The 23851-nt window shown below is 43.4% G+C and overlaps 1 protein-coding gene across 3 annotated transcripts; it reads right to left on the reverse strand.

The window, feature by feature from the left end:
* Window positions 1-905: 905 nt before the first annotated feature.
* Window positions 906-23593, reverse strand: kntc1 (kinetochore associated 1). 3 transcript variants are annotated; one of them, XM_024438685.2, is made up of 62 exons: window positions 23508-23593; window positions 22529-22673; window positions 21550-21670; window positions 21341-21456; window positions 21122-21200; window positions 20945-21022; window positions 20810-20844; window positions 20587-20697; window positions 20271-20364; window positions 20060-20112; window positions 19826-19938; window positions 19645-19699; window positions 19383-19481; window positions 19041-19084; window positions 18842-18904; window positions 18669-18744; window positions 18454-18579; window positions 17927-18093; window positions 15817-15928; window positions 15540-15683; window positions 15364-15420; window positions 15153-15224; window positions 14852-14971; window positions 14581-14724; window positions 14312-14407; window positions 14088-14191; window positions 13877-13979; window positions 13662-13796; window positions 13421-13540; window positions 13135-13207; window positions 12874-12941; window positions 12456-12757; window positions 12062-12234; window positions 11757-11857; window positions 11452-11596; window positions 11253-11309; window positions 11000-11163; window positions 10335-10439; window positions 10053-10181; window positions 9829-9945; window positions 9522-9631; window positions 9162-9369; window positions 8961-9050; window positions 8662-8827; window positions 8472-8530; window positions 8069-8285; window positions 7898-7971; window positions 7473-7686; window positions 7158-7270; window positions 6966-7021; window positions 6795-6873; window positions 4239-4363; window positions 4011-4146; window positions 3791-3886; window positions 3585-3641; window positions 3392-3446; window positions 3238-3301; window positions 2919-3048; window positions 2568-2657; window positions 2235-2389; window positions 1981-2080; window positions 906-1724 (listed from the first exon to the last, which is right to left on the reverse strand). In XM_024438685.2, the coding sequence occupies exons 2-62, from the start codon at window positions 22652-22654 to the stop codon at window positions 1695-1697; spliced, it is 6621 nt and encodes a 2206-aa protein (XP_024294453.1). In that variant the 5' UTR covers window positions 22655-22673; window positions 23508-23593; the 3' UTR covers window positions 906-1694. The 3 variants fall into 3 exon arrangements, with proteins under 3 accessions (XP_024294453.1, XP_024294452.1, XP_024294454.1); XM_024438684.2 differs by lacking the exon at window positions 23508-23593 and adding an exon at window positions 22873-23439; XM_024438686.2 differs by lacking the exon at window positions 23508-23593 and adding an exon at window positions 22873-23438 and having other exon boundaries at window positions 7473-7683.
* Between the last annotated feature and the right edge of the window lie 258 nt (window positions 23594-23851).

The raw sequence follows: 23851 nt of genomic DNA on the forward strand, positions 1-23851 counted from the left end.
CTGCACATGGGGACAAAGATCGTACTTTTTGGAGAAATGTCCTCTGGTCTGATGAAACAAAAATAGAACTGTTTGGCCATAATGACCATTGTTATGTTAGGAGGAAAAAGGGGGAGGCTTGCAAGCCGAAGAACACCATCCCAACCGTGACGCACGGGGGTGGCAGCATCATGTGGTGGAGGTGCTTTGCTGCAGGAGGGACTGGTGCACTTCACAAAATAGATAGCACAATGAGGAAGGAGAATTATGTGGATATATTAAAGCAACATCTCAAGACATCAGTCAGGAAGATAAAGCTGGGTCACAAATGGGTCTTCCAAATGGACAATGATCCCAAGCATACTTCCAAAGTTGTGGCAAACTGGCTTAAGGATAAAAGTCCAGGTATTGGAGTGGCCATCACAAAATCTTTATCCCATAGAAAATGACCTCTATCCCATAGAAAATGTGTGGGCAGAACTGAAAAAGCGTGTGCGAGCAAGGAGGCCTACAAACCTGACTCAGTTACATCAACACCGTCAGGAGGAATGGGCCAAATCTCAATCAACTTATTGTGGGAAGCTTGTGGAAGGCTACCCGAAACATTTGACCCAAGTTAAACAATTTAAAGGCAATGCTACCAAATACATACATAGTGTATGTAAACTTCTGACCCACTTGGCTAAGGTGTATGTAAACTTAGACTTCAAACTGTATATCAGATACTGCTAAATTACTTATGTAAATGTAATAGAATTTCCTTTAAATGATGATCATACCAGTGGACCATTTACTTCTGAACATGCCATTGGTATTTGTTTTCCATTTGAGATGGTAAAATACATTTCATACTGTGGTTCACAGCGCAATGCTATATAATTCCTATATGACAGGAACATCATAACATATAAATCAGAGCCTGAAAATATTATTTCGGAAAGACTTTAATTGGATAGTACCAAGTAGATGGTTTGTAATGTTCAAATATAGACATGTCAAGTAACAAAAATAGCTTCTTAGCAAGAAAGCAATATCTCAAGCAAGAATTTTGCTAGGACTGTCTATGAGTGGCATGAGTGGGGAGAGAAAAACTAATAACTAGCAGTCATTGGCAGAGGTTTTGAACTTTTCTTATTGATCTAATAACTAATTTACAGCCTGGTGATGGCTGACCAAATTGTTTCACACTTTGAGTTAGTTTCATTAAGTGTTGAATAATGTGATACAAAACACAGGAAAAACTCATTTTGACTGCACTGGGCCTTCACTTCCTATATTTTTTACTACAGAATGAAGAAAATCAATGTTTTCACACATGTAGGCAAGACAGAGACTGGTATGGTGTAGGACAGGAAATTGAAGGTAATAAGCAAGTCTCTCTGGATATGAGCGTCTGCTAAATGACTAAAATGTAAATGTTAATTGCTGCTTTAACTAAAATAACTGTAGACAACTTTTTATATTGCTTGATAACTGTATGTTGTAATAAAAATGTCATTAGTCATTCCACTATAACATTTCCCACCAGAAACAATGTTTAGTGTGTAGTTCTTTATAAAATAGATACTCAATCTATTCACATGTAATATTCACTGTAAGGAGACAGTAAGTGCAAACATTGCATTTCTAGCCCAAAGAGACACACATTTGAATAAACATACTGTGAATATATTTTGTCCCATATGTGTTCTTCATCCTGTTCATATCCACACCATTTACTTATCTATATCGATGCTGAGAAACCTCTGCAAAACAAGCCCAAAAAATAAAAATTAAAAGTGAAATGACATATTAGTGGTCCTGTGTGGCTCAGTTGGTAGAGCACAGCACTTACAATGCCAGGATCTTAGGTTTGGTTCCCACTGGGGCCTCCCATACAAAAAAAATGTATGCGCACATGACTAAGTTGCTTTGCATAAAAGTGTCTGCTAAATGGCATATATTTATTTAATTTCACATTAGTAACCATTTCTGTTATATAGGATTGCTGACTATAGTTACCTTCAGGGCACTGGATGCAGGGGACATGTCTGGTATTAGTTTCCCTTTACGCTCCCTGTGTTTCAGATACTCATGGGCCAGGGAGTTGGCATCCTCCTCACTGAACACCAGAGGTCAAAGGGTAAGGATTAAAGTAATTACGTATATTAGAAACAAACATTTCTCTGCTCATACCTGCCTGGAGTGTGATGTTAACATTTTCATTCAATTATACATAAAATGATGCTTGTAAAATTACTGCTTTGAGGACTTACCAGCTGTGGGAGATCAAATAATCTACCAGGTTCTTCACCTGGTTGGAGTCACCACTTGACACAATGTGTTGCTTGAGAAGATTAAAGTGCTTGGTCTTCCACAGCTTCTGGTACTGCCTGTTTTGGCAAATGAACATCAAGACTGTGTCCCTTATCTGGGGTGGAGAAGAAATTAGTTAATGAGACATTCTGAATTCCATACAACATTTCTCAACAACTAAACAAAATAATCCAATGTGTAAAAGATTATGGAGAACAGAATGAATCACAAATACAGTAGAGCCAAGAGTGGTTAACTAATGAAGGCAATAAGAGAACATGATTGCAGCTCACCTGTGAGGGAACCCCTGCCAACTCCCCAGTGTTCATATGCTCATCCAATTGCTCCAGGATGGTGATGGGGTTACATGCTGATAGGAGGCCCTGGGAGGGAGCAATCATATACACTACACAGTAAGCACATCAAACATGGGGAAGAGACTCATGCATAGACACTCCCAATACCTTTAATCGTTTTATTCAGAGTCTAGGACAGTTTGTGGCTATTGTTAAACCAAAACAATTGAATGTAATTCCATCTAAAGATGCAGAGAACAATTTGGTAAAGGGCAGATATGTTAGGGGGCTGGTGGTGTGCCACTACCACCACTATCCTTATGGAACCCCCAGACCCAGCTGCATCACCTGAATCTGCTGTCCCTTCCTCTTGGCACAGGGGATGAGCAGGAGGGCACCTAGGGCAAAGCCTGGCAGACTGAACTGGGCAAAGCGATTGGCGATGCCTATCAGGTCCAGATTCAACAGGAAAGGGCACCTGCCAGAGACCAGGGAAGATGCTGGGATGAGTGGGACATGGAGAATAAAGGATGAATCAGCACTTTGTCAAAGATTTGAGGAATTGTGTAGTAATGTTACCATGGTAATGCCATGACACCATTCTTGATCCCTATGTGACAGTTCTAGAAATTGTTATCAACCTATTCTATAAAGCAACAGAACGTACTTAAGGAGGAGAACAAAGGTCCTGTAGAGGGTTGCCTGCTGTTGGGGGCTCAGAGGAAGAGACGCTGTGTGACAGAGAACATAACCAGTGATTTTGCTGACTTTCTCCACCTCACCCTCATGTTTTTGAGTTGTGGTCTAATAGATTAATTTACCTGATACGAATGGGGCCAGGATCATACTTCTCCAGGTCCTGGAAAAACTGGAGACCTGGATGAAAAAAAATAAAAAAATACAGCTTTAACAAGAACTGTCCAAGCCAAAAGAGTAGGTGGTGGCTGTGAATTTTCTCTCCCTAAAATGTACACAATGGGCTCCTTGAGACACGTTGAACCTGGTGGTAATTACCTGCCAGAGAGAGGGGACAGCTCCCAGTGCCACCAATACCTTTTGCAAGTCGCTTATCTGAAGAGCAGATGGGAACACCAAATTTGGTGCCACCACAACATATCCTGTCTTAATGCCATATAACTTCATTGACATGACAGACTGCAGAATCTAATATTTCTAGCAGTAGTATTGTTCTTGAAACTGTGTGGACTGCCTCTTCTCACCATGTTGAAGCCCAGTAGTTTCTGCAGTAACCCATTCCACAGCTGAGGGTCAAACACCTGGTACTCCAGGCTAAGGTCTGCCACCAGACGCACAGCCTGCAGAGACAGGAAGCAACTTCAGCTCAATACAAACCTGACTACCTCGTCTTGGTTGCATCACTTTGAATGAAACCGACTGAAATCATCTAAAGCATCCAGTACATTGATCAAGTCAGCCTACCTGTGGCTCATGACTGTGATTCTTCCACAGACCCTTGACCATGCCCTCTTTGGGACTGTTGAGGAACGACTCCACTGTGTAAGGGATGTTTAGGTCCTCCAGCTGAGACAGGTAGATGTAGCACTTCAGGTAATACCTGCAGAAGGAAAAACAGCAACAGAACAGCAGCAGTCAGGTACAGACAATCAGTCATGGCTACTGGCCTTTATCAGAGCGAGGATCGCTTACTGGACTTGTGTCTTGGGGATGTGTAGCCGTGTTTCCAGGGTGGTGGGGTCAGCGATGTGGATGAGACAAAGCAGGGCCCGACTCCGGTGGCAGAAAGTAAGACGTGGCCCAGAACTGCTGAGGGGCTAGGAAGATCTCAACAATGGGAATTCAACACTTTGACATACACACTTCTGGGTAACACGTTACGTGACACCGAGCATTATAACAATCATAACCTGTTATATGGTCATAACACTGTTGTAACATAGAGTCAATTTATTGCTGTTGTGACACCTACAAGTGTCAAAACCCACAAAAGGCAAAACATTCCATTACATCATAGCCTATGTGTCAGTGTATTTATAATTTATAAAGATATCTATCTATCTATAGAGCATATCTATCCACACACACACACACACACACACACACTGCTCAAAAAAATAAAGGGAACACCTAAACAACACAATGTAACTGCAAGTCAATCACACTTCTGTGAAATCAAACTGTCCACTTAGGAAGCAACACTGATTGACAATACATTTCACATGCTGTTGTGCAAATGGAATAGACAACAGGTGGAAATTATAGGCAATTAGCAAGACACCCCCAATAAAGGCATGGTTCTGCAGGTGGTGACCACAGACCACTTCTCAGTTCCCATGCTTCCTGGCTGATGTTTTGGTCACTTTTGAATGCTGGCGGTGCTTTCACTCTAGTGGTAGCATGAGACGGAGTCTACAACCCACACAAGTGGCTCAGGTAGTGCAGCTCATCCAGGATGGAACATCAATGCGAGCTGTGGCAAGAAGGTTTGCTGTATCTGTCAGCGTAGTGTCCAGAGCATGGAGGCGCTACCAGGAGACAGGCCAGTACATCAGGAGACGTGGAGGAGGCCGTAGGAGGGCAACAACCCAGCAGCAGGACCGCTACCTCAGCCTTTGTGCAAGGAGGAGCACTGCCAGAGCCCTGCAAAATGACCTCCAGCAGGCCACAAATGTGCATGCGTCTGCTCAAACGGTCAGAAACAGACTCCGTGAGGGTGGTATGGAGGGCCCGACATCCACAGGTGGGGGTTGTGCTTACAGCCCAACACCATGCAGGACGTTTGGCATTTGCCAGAGAACACAGAGATTGGCAAATTCGCCACTGGCGCTCTTCACAGATGAAAGCAGGTTCACACTGAGCACATGTGACAGACTTGACAGAGTCTGGAGACGCCGTGGAGAACGTTCTGCTGCCTCTAACATCCTCCAGCATGACCGGTTTGGCGGTGGGTCAGTCATGGTGTGGGGTGGCATTTCTTTGGGGGGGCCGCACAGCCCTCCATGTGCTCGCCAGAGGTAGCCTGTCTGCCATTAGGTACCGAGATGAGAACCTCAGACCGCTTGTGAGACCATATGCTGGTGCGGTTGGCCCTGGGTTCCTCCTAATGCAAGACCTCATGTGGCTGGAGTGTGTCAGCAGTTCCTGCAAGAGGAAGGCATTGATGCTATGGACTGGCCCACCCATTCCCCAGACCTGAATCCAAATTGAGCACATCAGGGACATCATGTCTCGCTCCATCCACCAACGCCACGTTGCACCACAGACTGTCCAGGAGTTGGCGGATGCTTTAGTCCAGGTCAGGAGACCATCCGCCACCTCATCAGGAGCATGCCCAGGCGTTGTAGGGAGGTCATACAGGCACGTGGGGCCACACACACTACTGAGCCTCATTTTGACTTGTTTTTAAGGATGTTGGATCAGCCTGTAGTGTGGTTTTCCACTTTAATTTTGAGTGTGACTCCAAATCCAGACCTCCATGGGTTGATAAATTTGATTTCCATTGATAATTTTTGTGTGATTTTGTTGTCAGCACATTCAACTATGTAAAGAAAAAAGTATTTAATAAGAATATTTCATTCATTCAGATCTAGGATGTGTTATTTTAGTGTTCCTTTAATTTTTTTGAGCAGTGTATATATATATATATATTTTTTTTTTTTATGTACCATGTTAAATTGTCATTGTAATTGCACACACATTGATGTCAGACATGCATCTACCCCAATGCTCTGTTGCTGATGACTGAGATGAATGCAGGTGCAGGACAAGACACCCTCTTTTTGACTGATGACTGATATAAGGTCATGTACGTGATAGGCCTATCTGGCTTATATGATTACGATGGTCATAATGCTTCGTGACACTGTCATAGTGTATTTTCTATGAATTATTTAAAACATGACTAAAGAATTCATTACAACAAAAGGATTTAAGAAACAAACTTTCCATGAAAGGAAAATTCTTGGCAGGGAAAAACAAACACTTATTTGAATAAATGTGGGTTGACACTTATGTAAGTGTCATAACCAGCCATAAAATAACGCAACATATGTCACAACAGGTGTAAAAATATGGGTCATGACAAGTTATGTCCGCTGTTATGACATGGCGTTTAGTGTTAGCCAATTCTGTAAAGCCCCCTACTGTTTCCCACCAGCCCAACAATTCCAAACTAAATGTGGAACATGTAATGATTAATATAGGAACTTATAGATCAATCCTGACCTATCCCATCTACCAACTCACCCATGTTTCTGCTGAGAGGATAGGGCTCAACAGACAGACTCCCACATCCATGGAATAGATCTGCAGTAGGTACACCACCCTGAGAGAGGGGGACATGGGAGACATCCCTTGTTAATGGTCTATAGTGAACTGTAAGGCTATGATAGTCAAGTGATGAATGCAGGAAGCTACCTCATAAGATCTGAATCCTCCTGAATGTCATTGACACAATCCTGGTTGTTGATGTCCTTCAAAATAAAGAGCCTTCGGTTAGGATGTATCACATACTCCAAAATGTCGTGCAAAATGACTATTTTCCCCCCTAGTGATGAGCTCATCCAGTCTACCTGTGGCAGATCAGAGACAGTGTAAGGTTGGACTTACCTTGGCTACAGCTGGGCCGGTTTTGCAGATCCATTTCTCCAGCAGCATGCTTCGGATCTTCAGAAAATCCACACTATTGATGGCTGCTATTTCTTTGCATACAGCGTGAATGTCTAGTCATACAAAAAAATTAACTTAAAAAAAATGTTTAATCTGAAAATAGTCTGGTTCCATTTTGCTCTAAAAGGACTATAGTACATATCATCAATACAGTGATTCTGTAGCTCCACTTAGCCCTACAGACAGGTACATGGAGCCATATGGCAATAAAAGTGGGCCTGCATGTGGTTGGTCTGGTTATGGTGGAGGGCTCACCAGGGTGGGTTTGGCCAGCAGGGCCCCTGAAGCGTTGCTCTACACTGCTGTGTTCGTAAAGGATGACGATGAGGCGGGCGGGCTGCCCTGTCAGCTTTAGGTGCTCTGGGCTGTTCAGCTGGCTGGACATCAGGACGTTCTCTGTGGCCGAGCGCTGGAACTGCAGCTTCAGCTTGGACAGGAAGGTCTCCACCTTGGTCCGCGCTGCCTCCTGCTCAGGGGACAAGACGGAGGGGAGAGAATTTTTATTCTACAAGATTGGACTAGATATACGAAGAAAAAAAGCATGAAAGGTAAGACAAGACTGGGTATCCTGAATTCAAGCAGCTGACGCAGACATAACAGATATAACTACATCTATAATAGTTCAACATTGAGGACCACAGAGCATCAACACAATCTAAACACAAAACATGTGGTCTAACCTCAAGTTTTGGGTCCTTCAGCCATGCGTCACCAAGAGCTAGGCAGAACTTTAATGACTGGGTCTTCTCAGTGCCTACAGCAGAGACAAAAGTGAATAGGATGAACATTGATGCAGAGGCCGGCTCCTCCATGAACAGCGGCATGGCACTTTGACTGGCTAACGGTCTGACCTGGCGGAAGCTCCTGAGCGATTTTATGGGCTGTGGCAGCGGCCCATTCTGGATTCTGGATGCAGTGAATGTACCCCATGATGGTCTTAGCCACCTTGAAGGTCTCCTTGCTGGAGGTGTGTTTTTGCCTCCTCTTATGTTGCTCGAGGAGTAAGGGCTTCATACTCTTCTCAAACACATGGTTCACTGCTGACATGTACAGCTTGTCAACGTTCACCTGACAGAAGGCAGGAAGAAGTAGGATCAAATTCACAGGTGACCAAATTAAAGTCAATAGAAACAACTAATAATACAGCGCCAATATTAGTTCAAATTCTGGGAGGCTTACCACTCATATCTAAAAACAAACATAACAGTAATGTACAGTATAAACCACAGCCACCAGTGGAGCAGAGTACTGTACCTTCATCAGCTTGCTAATCAGAAGCAGAGTAGGAAAGGTCTCCTCACTGAGCTCTGGAGCTAAACACAGAAAGAGAATCCGTCAAATCCTTATACGAGCTAGAGTATGCAAAAGGTCCACTCAATCATTTATTTATGAACTCTTATTGACCACATGAACATTGTAAGCTTAAACTGAGTATCGTACTCACAGAGGATCTTCCAGTAGCTGGTGGTCTGCATGAGCAGGTGGAAGGGCAGTCTGATGTTGGCCAGGGCCGAGGGTTCCAGGCCATTCTCCAGAAGGTGGCTGCTCTCCAGGTCTGTAGGGGAAGAGATGCGCTTGTAGGACTTCAGGTGCTGGAGCAGACCTATTGCCTGGAGATGAGGGAAATGTATTGCGTGTGGATGAGACTTGATCGTAATGCCAAAGAAAATATGACATTGAGGATTACACTTATTTAGCAGAGGTATGTAGCACAAAGACACAGTAGAAATCAAGATGCCACACCTGACTGATTGAGATGCTGGTGATCTGCTCATCAGCTGTCTGTATGATCCTGAGCACCCCCTCAATCCTCTCGTAGTTATATGGACTTAGCTGAGGAGGAAAGGGAACACAAGAGCTAGTTAAACACTCCATTTCCTCTACACATCATTACATCCTACCATCAACCCCTAAACCTATGCTGAGAGTTGTGTATGCTCAGACCTTGAGTATGGCAGCACTGAGGCTGATGGTGAGGTTTCTGGTGCTGTGCAGCATAGGGATGACCTGCAGAGCTCTCTCCAGGGCGTCTGCATGCCCTAGCGGCTGCTCCCCCTGGCCCGCCCCAGGGTCTGCTGCCCCTCCCCCCTCCTCCTGCAGCAGGGTGGTGATGTACTGGTTTATCACTTCGTCTCTGTTCAGATCAAAGGTGCTGCAGGTAGGAGGAACACACAGGACATACATACACTCATTAATTACAGCGTAACATCACAAGACAGCAATAGGCAACTACAAAGCATGCAGTAGTATCAGACCCAAAAACTAAAGATTGAAGTAGCATGTTGACTTCCTATAACAGCTCACCTGCAGTACTGGAGGATAATCTCAGGGGTGGTGTTCTTGTTCTTCACCAGGGTAGGGATGAGGTTACTCTTCATCTCCGGACACTGACGAAACACAGACTGGATGGATATCTGGGGAGAGAGAGAGACAAGGCTTTTAAACCGAGTCCTTTCGCAAGGCAGGGAGGGTAGATTACGTTAAGAATGCACCTAATTAGCAGGTATTAACACAAAGTTTAACATTGTGATTTCTTCAAAAAACCAGCCATGTCTGAAAGACTGCAAATGTTAAATAGATAGGGGGAAAAAAACATTGAAGATCAACACACCCCTAATTTGCCCAGCTCGATCCCCCACTCTGCGTCGGTGATGACCGAGAGAAACTTCTTCCGCTCCTCCTGCTCGCTGTACAAGTTACAGAGATGGGCCCCCACCATAGCCACAGCCTGAAAATCATGGACATATCGACTGTCACATACAACACGAATCAAAACAATGACAAACAATTCAAGATGGAACAGATAATGACAGTATATAAGTATAATGATCTTACCAAGATCTTATCATAGTTTTGCCAAGTGTTGTCGATCACCTTCCACAGTATCTTAAACACCTCGGTTTTGGACAGGAGAGTGCAGAGTCCAATAGCCAGGTCACAATCCACCACTCTCCAGTTAAACACCTTTTGCAGAGTAAAAACACCAGTTGTTATAGTAATCATGTTAGGTCTATTGTAAATTACACATACAGCATGGCCGGAATACAATGTAATTTTATTGAAGAGAAGAATGTCAGACATCCTCCCCTGAAATCCAGGACAATAGTCTCACATCACCTTGTGCAGGAGGGCAACTGCAACAGCATTGATAGAGGACAGAGTAGTTGTTCTCAAATCACTCAAGCACGCCCTATATTTTTGCAGGGCCTGCGGACCATAGAGCTGAAAAGGGAACACGTAAAATGTAAATACTTCCCTTCACAATATAGAATAGTGGTCCAGAGAACAGACACAGCTACAGTGAGACAGTGTAAATCTAGACAGAGATATGTAGCAACATCAACAGAAATGCAAAGACTGATCAAGCTACTGGTTGCTCATGGTTCCAGGTGAGACACTACAGTACACCCCTGACTGATGTCAATTTCCTTAGTTTCATGTGTTAGTGAAGTAGACTATATGTACAAAACACCTGGAAAACACCAGGTGGGGAGGCATACAGGGGTACATGAACCACACTGGGTTTTTTCCTGTTTTCGAGTCTGGTTTTTCCCTTTAATTTTTTATATTGTTTGTTTTCTATTTTGTTCAAATGTGGTAAAACTCTGGCACTGATATCCTACTGTTATACTTCAGGTGTAATCTTTTGTATGTTCGTCATTTACGCTACAAAAAATTGCTCACTCAACAAATGTACATTAGTATACCTCTGCTATAGAAAACACTTAAAAACACCTGAAAAACATAATCTTGACATTGATACTGTACTGTAGTCATCATACCTGAATGCCGAGCTTGATGTTCATGATGTTGGAGGTGACGTGCTGCAGACAGCTGCCAAAGGAGTTGACCAGCAGTCTGAGGGCCAGCTCCAATTGACTACACTCCTGCAGCATCTGATGCATGGAGGCCAGGGGCACCAGTAGCGGGTTCAGGAAGTTGGCATCTGCACGTGGACAAGGACACATGAGGCTAAGGGTGCATAAAAACTGCATTGATATCCATCTATTAATTGGAGGAAACTGCAGTAGCTACCTTGTTGGAAAGAGCAGTGAGAAAGACAGGAGCAGTCCAGTGGGTAAAGCTTTCTATCTGCAACATGAATTAACATGAGTTAAATGCAATTCAAATCAATAACAATGCTTGGGCATTATAAAGTAGTATAACATCACACGTGATACAATGTTAAAAAGATGCCAGATACGAGACACTTAGTCTGCAGGATTTTAGGTACCTGAGGAGAAGGGCAGCAGACAGTTGGTGATCTCATACTGGACTGGCAGGACAGACACGGGGTCCAGGATGATGCAGTCCTCTTTAAAGACATCCTGGAAGCTCCACTGGGAGTACGGGTCCCTTTCAGCCGCCAGGGACAAATCCTGAACACATGGCAGTGACATTAAAGCCTGATGACCGAACATGAACAAAGACTAAGTGAATGTCTAATATTATAATCTATTGATTAGGGTTGTCATTGAAGACTCTGGTAGGAATCTGGAAGCTCGATGGGGAAAAGTGAAGTGTCGTACTGGCACTCACCTTAGCTATGAAGCCATAGTTGTCTGACAGCTGACACTGGTGGTAGACATCCATGGCAGCCCGTGTGCTCTTACACAGCTCCACACAGTCCAGGAGCAGGTCTGAGAGAAACAAGAAAGAATAGGGAGCACATACTCAAGTCAGAGGTATCACTTACTAGGGTGCTAAAGTCATACAGTGTCACTTTATGTGAACTACTTACACTTAAACCATTGGAGGATAAACGCCTTCTAAAATTAAATGTGTGAGTTCCCATAAAGACTTGGGTTAACCTCCAGGCTCAGGGTGTTAGTGCTGTACAGTACCTGAGTGGCAGACAGTGACGGCCTGGCAGGCCAGCTTGTGGATGACTGCTGGGAGGTCCACGCCTTCAGGGAGGATCATGGGCACGTCTGCCTCCAGCATCTGGCACAGCTTCTGGGCAGCACTGAAAAGCACCTTCCCTGTGCTGGTGGTACCATGGTGCTTATACAGCTCACTATGGGGACAGGGTCATGGGTTTGAAAGGAGTGAGAGACACAGTTAGGGAGGTACCCAGAGTTAATTTAGTGCAAAGGCCCACACTACCATCAAACACTTCAATGTTGTGGATGAGAGAGAGATTATGACAAGCTTTCATTAAAAAAAATTAAAAAGTGAGGAACATGGGCATTGCTTTCCTTTACTACCCCCCTAAACTTGCTTCCCCTTCCCCCTGACCTGAGGATCTTGAGGGCCTTGTCGACCTTGCCGACCCCCAGGGCACGCAGGGCCAAGTCAGCCCACAGCTCCTGCTCCGTGCGCTGGAGCTGCCGTGCCAAGCGGCGGAGGCCAGCCTCAGTGGAAATGTTCTTGGTCTTGCCGTCAGGGTCGTTGGCCACCATGGGGGTGGCTGTGACCTTGCTCTTGGAGGGACCTCGAGCACGGGTGTTCTCATAGGCTGTGATGTGATACTCCTGGAACTGCTTTCGCACCTTGGGGTCCTCATAGTTGTTAGGGGTGAGGAAGATGTCAAAGTCCTCCTGTAAATGTAGTAGATTAGGATCCTTTCAGCACAGGAGGTCAAAGACCAGAAAGAGTGAGTTAGGTGAGGCCTTCATCTCACATTCTGCAAAATCATTCCATGATTGAACCTTACCTGTAGGTGAGCAATCGCCTTAAACATCATCAGATTGTTCTCGCAATCCACACTTTTAAAGGCATCCCCTAAACAGGAGAGAATTAACATTAACGTGTAAAAGTTTCTTAGCACATCCACACAAACTCTGGTACACTCACAGTTTATCAAGACCTCAGACACTGAATGTTCAATTCTTTGAGAGATGATGTCAATATTGGGAGGTTTAGCAATCAGTCTTTTCAAGTATTACATTGATAAGAGTTTAAAAGCTGCCACAACCTTTCTGGATCCGCTGTAAGAACGTCAGTGCCTCCACCATCACTTGTGCTACGACCATCTGGTGCTTCTTGTGCTGTAGAAATTGGCCACAATAAGAACCCAAGTGACTCTGCATGAAGAGTATACTCCTATTGAGAAATGGCATGTACAGAACCTCACTACTAAACACTATTTCTAAATGATATCAAACCTATTAAAAGAAGATGTCAATGCAAATATAAACATATGATAGACCTGAAATCTGCTGAATGCAAATACACCCCTACTGCTCCTGAAAGAGGCTCACCTCCTCAGACACATGGTCTTTGTCCTGCAACTCCAGTCGTGCCCAGTTAGCCAGCCTCTCGATCACACACTCCGCCTCCTCGGGGGCGATCTTTTTCAGGAGTGTCACACATGGCTCGCTCTGCAATTTCGATGCAACACACAGACATTACACACATGAAACACACAGAACAAAAGAGATTCCCCATCAGAAAGCAACAGCCACCATGGGAAGAGCTATTGGCTGGGCTCACATACTGTACCTGGCTCTGGCTAATCAGCTGGATGAGGTATAAGATGTGTATCTGGGAGGTGGGGAGTTTGTAGGCCCCAGCCAGCTTCAGAGAGTCCTCCAGGGAGGTGGGGAGGTCCTGCTTGAGGATGTACCTCACCAGTGTCTACAAAGGGAGAATCAACATGGATCAGAAATTACATAAATATACACATCTACATACTGTACACACCCTGAAAGTCCTACCATGATTTGAGTGTTGTTGGAGAGGTTGAAGTTGCGGATCCCGTAGCCTCTGAGCAGCTTCCTCATCTCCATCAGACGGTAGCTTTCCTTCAGAAGCTCCTGCCTGTGGGATGGGTTATGGAAGATTAGAACCCAAGCAGTCCACAAGCCTGCAACAAGTGAGAGTTAGGGCTCTCTGTTACCAGAGGAGGATCAGATCAGTAAGTCTTACTTGGGTCCCACCATCTCCAAGTGCTGTTGGACCAGCCTCTCCACTACCTCAGTCCAGGGCACCACGGCCTTCTGCATGATCTCCAGCACAGCGTCTACCACCAGCTGTACACGGTACAGCACAGTTGAATACTATGTCAATCAAGGCATGTACATAAATCTACAATCGCATTTGGTGGCCAAGCCTTGAAGGGCAGGAAGTGGTTAATTAGTGTATAAACTCACGTCAGTGTCCGTGATGCAGCCAAGCACAGCCACAGCTTTGGCCTCCCACTCTGTGAACAACGTAGTAGTCTGTGAGCTGCAGCGTTCCAGCAGATCCTAGTGGGATAGAGAGAAAAATAAGACAAAAATGACACGCAATGACTCAAACCAGATTATGTCTGACAATCAACAATCCAGAGTGACAACCATTTACAATATGAGCAGCTAAGTTAATTTGCAGCCAAGTAGAAAGCATAGTAAAGTGTGCCTCCTGGTAGATAGGTAGACACCTTGATGTACTGAAGCAGCAGCTCATCCAGGGGCAGCTGGTGCTCCAGGCTGTAGGGCCTGACACTGCCCTCCACCGTGGCAGGGATCAGCTCTGGGGCAGGCACCTTATCCAGCATGAGGAATGCTACGCTGCGGACACTTGCCTAAACATACCCACAGTGCAGATAAAGAGAGATACCATGTACAATAACATACAGAATTTCAACAAGATTTAAAACAACAAGATAAAATTCCAATCAGACCATCCCCAGATGGCTGTCACACACAGACCTTCTCAAAGACTGACAGGGAGAGCCTGCAGTTGTACTTGTTGTAGAGGTCCAGCAGCTGGCGGAGGTTAGAGACCAGGGACTTGAGGTGCTCCACTTCCTCTGAACCATAGTCATCCTCCTGAGACCACCAATCACAATTACAGGATAGGTTACTTCCTGCTAATCAATGACTAAGCATATAACATTTTGACATCCAGTGTTTGAAAGTGAGCATGAATTGAGAGCGCATAGGGGAATAGGAAGTGAGGGGGATGACAGTGAAAGTAACCAAAGGAAAGAGGTGATAAAATGCAGCTTACAGAAGGTATCCACATCCATAACGACGGCAACCCAAGTTCCGCCAAGTTCAGTCCATTCTGGGGCCAGTCTCCCTATAGGAACAGAATAGTGTGAAGGGGCAGAAGAAATGTGGAAATGTTTAAATGTGTGATCACCTACATCAGTCAAGTTATTGACTAGAGCACTCAGAATTATTCCTCAAGTCTAGCAATGAAAAGGTGTTGGCTTTACCTTTTCTGTTAACTCCAGAATCCTGGCCCTCTGCTCCAACCACCTCGCAACAATTTTCTACAAACACATCATTCAAAAGCCTTGTCAACAAAATACTGGAAATACAAACTGATCAAAACATATGTCATCATGATCTGTTTTCTGCCCTGACAGAATATGGTGAGTGCCCACTGTACCTGTCCTCTAGGTACCACTCTCCTAACAAAGGGCACAATGACACTCCTAAGCCAGAGACAAAGGTCCTGGGATGGAAGGTCTTCTGGAAAGGAGCTGAGCAGAGCATCAAGAACTCTCTCATCAAACTGCACTGCAATCTCTCCCTACAGGACAACCACAGAAACAGCATACAAATATCAATTATCTTCCAGTAAAATCCACATATTACAAGAGAAAAATATGAAACTCCATTAGATGTCTTATGGTGCAACAGTTGATTGTGTGAATTTGTGTTACCTCGTGTCTAAGCCAAAGGTGCTGGGCCCCCTTCAGGTCTCCCTCTCTCAAGTGGGACAGCATGTCCCCAACGTAGTCTGTGATGTTCAGAAACTCAATCCAGGAGATTCCACTGGAGGGAAACAACCAGGAGGAAATTAAACAGTGTATTAGGAAAGTATTCAGACCCCTCAACTTTTCCTTCTTTTTTTTCTTCGTTACAGCCTTATTCTAAAATGGAATAAATTGCTTTTTTTATTACTTAATCTACACACAATACACCATAATAACAAAGCAAAAACTGGTTTTCAGGAAATTTTGCAAAACGTATTCAACATAAACTGCAATATCACATTAGCATAACTAAGTACTCAGACCCTTTACTCAGTAATTTGTTGATGCACCTTTGGCAGCGATTACAGCCTCGAGTCTTCTTGGGTATGACGCTACATGTTTGGCACTTCTGAATTTGGGGAGTTTCTCCCATTCTTTTCTGTAGAGCCTCTAAAGCTCCGTCAAGTTCGATGGGGAGCGTCGCTGCACAGATATTTTCAGGTCTCTCCAGAGATGTTAGATCGGGTTCAAGTCCGGGCTCTGGCTGGGCCACTCGAGGACATTCCTGCTGAAACATTAACCTTTGCCCCAGTCGGAGGTCCTGAGCACTCCGGAACAGGTTTTCATCAAGGATCTCTCTGTACTTTGCTCCGTTCATCTTTCCCTCAATCCTGACTAGACTCCTCTTCATCAGACCAGAGAACCTTGTTTCTCATGGTCTGAGTCCTTTAGGCAAACTTCAAGCAGGCTGTCATGTGCCTTTTACTGAGGAGCAGCTTCCATCTAGCCACTCTACCATAAAGGCCTGATTGGTGGAGTGCTGTAAAGATGGGAGAACCTTCCAGAAGGACAACCATCTCCACAGAGGAACTCTGGAGCTCTGTCAGAGTGACCATTGGGTTCTTAGTCACCTCCCTGACCAAGTCCCTTCTCAACCGATTGTGCAGTTTGGCCGGGCGACCAGCTCAAGGAAGAGTCTTGTTGGTTCCAAACCTCTTCCATTTAAGAATGATGGAGGACACTATGTTCTTGCTGCAGAAATATTTTGGTACCCTTCCCCAGATCTGTGGCTCGACACAATCCTGTCTCAGAGCTCTAAAGACAATTCCTTCAACCTGATCTGACATCCACTGTCAACTGTGGGACCTTATTTAGACAGGTGTGCTTTTCCAAATCATGTCCAATCAATTGAATTTACCACAGGTGGACTCCAATCAAGTTGTAGAAACATCTCAAGGTCAATCAATGGAAACAGGATGCATCAGAGCTCAATTTCAAGTATCATAGCAAAGGTTCTGAATACTTATGTAAATAAGGTATCAGTTTATTTTTAACACATTTGCAAAATGTATAAAAACTAGTTTTCGCTTTGTCATTGTGGGGTATTGTGTGTAGATTTGGTTAAATTGTTTTTTTCGCTCTGAGACCTTGAAGTTGTTGTTCCCCTTGCTCTGCAAGAGTCAAGTTTTTTGATGCTTCGTGGGAGGCAGTTGTTGATGTGTGAAGAAGGTTCCTGGTTCGAGCCCAGGTAGAGGCGAGGAGAGGGACGGAAGCTAAACTGTTACAATAGCAAAGGGTCTTAATACTTAAGTAAATAAGGTATGTTGTTTTTTTATACATTTGGTACAATTTCTAAAAAACTGTTTTTGCTTGTCATTATGGGGTATTTAAAAAAAAATTTTAACCTTTATTTAACCAGGCAAGTCAGTTAAGAACAAATTCTTATTTTCAATGACGGCCTAGGAACAGTGGGTTAACTGCCTGTTCAGGGGCAGAACGACAGATTTGTACCTTGTCAGCTCGGGGGTTTTGAACTTGCAACCTTCCGGTTACAAGTCCAACGCTCTAACCACTAGGCTACCCTGCCACCCCGATTGTGTGTAGATTGATGAGGAATTGTTTTTATTTAATCCATTTTAGAATAAGGCTGTAATGTAACAAAATGTGGAAAAGGTCAAGGGGTCTGAATACTTTCCGAATGCAAGTACAGGCATGGCACTAATTTACACAGTTACAATACATATACTCAATACCCTTTAGCAAGCCAGGCATAGAATTACAGTCAAATTGAACATACTTGAACTTGTCCAGGCTGTGGAGACAGCAGAAGGTGGCGAGTCTAGCCAGAGCCTCCTGGATCTGTGAGGAGGGGCAGCGGGAGGCGGCATGGTTCAGCATCTTCTCTGCAGTGTCAAAGGTCGGCCACGGAGCCTTGAGGCAGTACTCCACCACATACTGCTCATCCTGACACACAAACACACTCGTCAATGAGCACAGTGTACTTATTTGATCTCAACCTTTCAAGGAATTTTTACATTTGAAAATGTAGATGGCTTGTTTAAGAACACTGGTATGGAACAAGAAGGCCTGCACACTGTTAAATAGCACATCATTACACTGTGGCCCTATCTACTGTAGGTTTGCCAGCTTGTGATTCAAACATATACCCTTCTGACACCAGTCAAAGTTTGAGAATTATACCATCCCCATTTTCAAGTCTATTTCTTTATAGATTCAATGATTATATTCCAGAATATTAAGGAAAGTTAGCTGGCTGACTGATCTTGCTTTGTTATATACACCCCCCCCCCCGATAAAACTCACCATGATCTTCATCAGGTTGGTCTTTGCCTCCTCCACCAGGTCAGACCATACGTCCTGCCCATTGCCACCTACAGAGGCTGACGCCAGCTGCTCCAGCACAAAATCCAGCTTCACCTTATAGACAAGCTGGGTGGTCAAGGAGGCAGGTCAGTCAAGTACATTTATTATTCATTTTAGTTAGAATAAATTTTCAACCCCAGAAAAATTACACCAACCTCAACATCAAGCTCAAATGCTATGGCAAACTTTTCTGCCTCCTCAAATTTGTGTTTGTAGAGAAGTCTGCTGAGTCTGGGGACAAAAAAGTGTGTTTACTGATACTGACATCTTGTATGTCACTAGTGCAAGGATATGGAAATATGCAGTGTGCGTGATGACACTACTATACCTGTTCTCAGGCAAAGCCTCTGTGAAGCATCTCATGACGACAGAGGATATATGCTCCTCAGAGCTAGTTGTCAGAAAAAAAAAGAGAATTGCATTTACACATCAATTCACTGTTATTCAAAGTTATTTGTGAAACTCCACCACCTGAGTATTTACTCAGGGAAACTCTAGTGTCCTTAAACAACCAAAGAAACACTTACTTTCGTGAATTCTCATAAATCCCCTCTAGCAAATATATAGTGTCCTGAAATTCAGAAGGATAAAAACAATGTACTGAGGTTGGGTAGGATGCTGAAGCTCTGACAGACTTTCATAATCTAAAGTAAAATAACAATGACTTATTGTTCCATTATCCTTCGCTACGTGGGTATTGTAATATGGTGTGATATAACAGGGCTGGGAAAGTCAATTCCATTTAAATTCAGGAAGTACACCGAAATTCCATTCCAATGCGTTACAATCAGGCACATTTTGAATTTGGTGTACTTTCTGAACCTGATATCTGATGCAATCAGAGTGGATTATAATTATTTATGGTTTACCGTGCTTATTCTTGTCTGTACCAGGCAGGCTGTAGAGGAGACCTCCAGAGAATAGAGGACAGTCATGGAGGGAAGAGAACGCACCTGCAGGCTCCTCATCTAAGGATAACAAAACAGGGCGTTGCCATCAACAAACACAGTCAGAGAGGACCTCAGATGATTCTTACAACTATTTATACCAGAGGAGCATTAATGTATGTACATGATGGGACTATTACTAACAAGTAGCTGTCTAGAAACCATAGAGACAGACTGGAGTTACCTGGCTTTTGTCTTGCATGGTCAATGTAATGATTTTTGTGCTGGCACTTTCTTGCCTATGAAGAGGAGAGGTTTTGTTTTCAAAATCATTACAGCACAAGCATTTAAAAATTAAACATTACATCATGTTAATAGAAATAGTCTAGGTTTAACAATAGTATAGCATTGAAGTGAACACATACGTGGCTATTGAAGCAGAGTCACACTCTGTGATGAGTAGGAAGTCATGGATGGAGAGGTCAGGCCAGCAGCACACCATCACCAGGAAATGCAGGTCCCAAAGACTCAGAATGTTCTAAGACCAATTGAAAAGGTAGAGAAAGATTAATGTCCAACTTTAAAATGTTCTAATGACCAAAACAGCTAAAGAATTAAATTATAAACTGATAAATGGAGATTCATACAGCTGGACTCACCTCTGTGCTAAGAACATACATGAGATTGTCCACCACCAGAATCTTTCTCACCCCTACAATACAGATAAAGGCAAAATTTGACTGCAACATTAATACACAACAATTCAAAATAATGCTATAGCCTAACTATTGATAACATACATAAGCAATTCAGGGAGAAAAGTAGTGTAGCTTTAACCAAAGCCAGACAGTTAAATGTTATTAAAACTACCTGGTATTAGGCTGGAGTCCAGGGACTGACAGAGAGACATCGTGCCCTGACTATGATCCAATCTCCAGTGGGTTAGAACAGCTTCCCCGTCCGCCTACGCAAAAAGAAGGCATAACCACATCAGTTATGCGAGAAGCTATAAAGTTAAAATGTTACAATTGAATAAATACTGTATGAATAGCCTACTTGATGAATAAAAGTCTAACTTCCTATTATCGGCAGCAGTTCTCACATTATGTTTTCAAGGATGTATCTTTGCATTTTACATACAAATCTTTTGTAACAAAGCAGTGCAGTTACTTGCACACAACCATACCCCAATCATGAGGTGGATTTCATTGCCAAGGTTGCACATCACTGCTGTGTTACATCCCCCTCCATGGATCTCCTTGGTGGAACAGAAGTCTGTCTTAAATCGAGACTGGAGCTGGAGAGAAACAATGTGATGTGATGGTTAGGGGTTAATTATTTGATTATTCTGACTTCATATAGTTTTAAATCTTTATTTTACCATCTCCAACATAGTTAAAGCCAAATACCTCTTTCAAAGCCCCAATGTCCATTTTCTCAATAGCTACAGAGATGAGAAAATATGGTTTAAAATAATTGAAAGTTAAATATAACAGGTCTCAAGTAAAAGAAAACTATCTGAAAACCTCATTAAAATGAAATACCTATTTGAATCTTCTCCAGGGCAAGGTTTGTGATGTGAAAAAATCCATCTTGAGTAAGAAGGAACAGGTGGTACATCCCTGGCAACAAAGATAAGGTTTAACCTTTCACCTCAACACACTGATACATGATACTGTATCATTTTATTCCAAAGAAATGGCAAACTATGAACAACTCACCAAAAGATGTCTTATCCTCCTGTAGGATAAGATGTCGATATGTTTTCTCTTTTCCAGAGGGGACATTCTTCAGCAAAGCCTAGAAGAGTAAAAAAAATAAAAAAAGTAATAAAAAAAGATATTGCACTCAGCATGCAAGCACTTTTGGCACACGTATGACACTGACACATTTAATCGCTGAAATATCATGGGGCATATGAGATCAGCCCCATCTCTTACTATGGTGAGAAGAGTGCTCTTTTGAGGCACATAGATAAGATGGAGGTTTCCGTTTCTCTCGCAAACCACCAGAAAATGCCCGTCCAGACAATCATCCACAGTATCCACATCAGAGTCTGAAATAAACATGCTTTTAATTATCATCATTCACCATAATGAAACATCATTTGATTAGACATCTACACACAGAACACAAAAGAGATACTAACCAAAGTCAAGATGCAGCAACATAGTCTGATAGCTGAGGTCAAACAGGATAACAGTTGAATCAGCAACAACAATGCTGCAATTTGAACTGCTGGAGGAGTAAAGCTGAGGATCTGACAACACCTGCAGGAAAACAATAATGTGAACAACTTGCACTGAAGAGTCAAGAGCCGATCATGAATTTAATTAATACCTGTGTTGTGGTGAAAATCTCCCCCTGACAGAACCCCCCCCCTTTCTGCTCTTCACTCAGTTGTCAGTTTAGCCAACATTAAACTGATCTTAGTAGCATAACGAATTTTTGTCTGCAGTTTTCGGTTTGGCTATTTGTTTCAAGTGTATGTGGCGGTTCTAGCTTGTATGGCGCCCTGGGCGAATCCCCCCTTCAGCGCCCGCACCCGGGGGCGCCCCGAGCCACCGGCAAGATGCCGCCCTGGGCGGCTGCCCATGTCACACGTACCTAAATCTGCTACAGATTTTTTGTATTAGTCTATAAATCAATCTCTTTGCCAGAATTCGTCATCTCTCCCATGTATTATTCGACTAGTATTTTTGAAAGTGTAAGGATAATAATTCAGCCATAGTTGTTCTGAAATGTTTAGTTTGCGCCACACAAAGTATTTGACTCTAGCCCCAAAATTAAGGACATTAGAAGGGGGGATTTCGGCACAACACCAGCACTGTATACTGTGTTCACGTAGAAGGTGATTCGTAACTGTATAGGTAATCAATCATGTGGTTAGAGTCGTTAACTTTTCGTCGAGACAATTAAACTCAACTCCCTACATACGATGGAGTTGAGCGACGACTACTGTGGGTGGAGGTGGACTGGACCTCTGACAACATGTAAAATTACGTTTTTAATCAAAAAACTATTGATTTCAGCACCCTACAAAATATCGCGCACGGTAGTTTCTATGTGACGTCTGAGCTCCAACGTAAATCGCGGAGTTGAGTTTAATCGACTACTTTTGGTCTTACCTTTTCAGTTGAGGCAATTTTGACCAAAGTATCCACTTGGTACAGACCACTATTCTCCTCTCGAACATTGCAAAGGCGACCTGTGTTGGTATCCTCATTGATTAGAAGTTCAACGTCGTTCCACATTGTTTTTCCGTCCACCTACCTAGATAAAAAAAAAAACGGGACACTAACAGGTCAGTTATAACTAGGAAGCTAGATAGATAGTTAGTTACTTAGCATATACGGAGTACCGTAGTTAACATTAGCTAGGTAAAACATATGTATATACAAAATGTACTACATACAGGTATAGATAGACATGTTATAAAATAATTTGGACTATATCGAGGTAACAAACTCACCGGTTACAGGTACCCTGACAACGACTTACTGGTAAACTGAGCACAACACCACCCTACTATGCGGGTTCAGAATTTGGCGGTTTAAAACAAAGACCGTAACGAGAGAAACACAACTCTACTTACTTCCTGTGTAGTTACAGGCGCATACTTGAACTCAAACTGATAAAGTTCATTTTAATCATTCAATTCAAATAATAAAAGGTTATTATCAAATAATAGTGAACTGATATGGTGTTCTTTGTATATTTATTTGCACTCCCCAGATTGAGTTGGTGGAATGGAAGTCGTTCTCAAACCAAGAGGAAGCTGATTCAAATAGCCATCTTTTTCATTTCCAACTATCTTTAGTAGGCGTCCGCAATCAGTGATCGGTCTTCCGGGTTCTCACTTGTAACCAAATATTGTCTATTAGGTGTGCGTTCCTAAATTCACACTGGAGTGCCAGAGTGCGCTCGTAAATTCAGAGCAGTGTCAGATTGTAAATTCGGAGTGTTCCAAGCTCACACTGGGCACTCTGGCAGAAAAGTATGGTTGATCCGAGCGTTCCGTCCTCACCATCACAATCAAGCACCCAAGCTAACTGGCTAGCTACTACCAGACACACATAAGAGAACACCTCACTCCGACCAATTTACCTGCCCTAGTAGAGCTGGTTAGGCTGTTTTCATGTTATATTGAGCATTGGTGACTGTAATTGTGCAGCTGGCAACAATTTTATAACATTTTTTCCCCGACTTTACTTACGCCGGTCATATTCAAAAGGTGTTGCGAGTTATAAAAATCATTAGTTAATTCTGCGCTCTAGCAAACTAGCCAATTTTAGCCACTTGGCTTGAGTTCCTTTGACGTCAGAACTCGGATTAACCCTACTGGCCAGAGCGCCCAGTGACAGTGTACGCTCTGAATTTAGGAAAGACACAAAGCGATCTCTGACACTGGAGGCAATTTATGAACACACCCTTAATGTTCTGGTCGGTGG

Source organism: Oncorhynchus tshawytscha, linkage group LG12 (assembly GCF_018296145.1).
Source record: "Oncorhynchus tshawytscha isolate Ot180627B linkage group LG12, Otsh_v2.0, whole genome shotgun sequence".
Taxonomy (NCBI): Eukaryota; Metazoa; Chordata; class Actinopteri; order Salmoniformes; family Salmonidae; genus Oncorhynchus; species Oncorhynchus tshawytscha.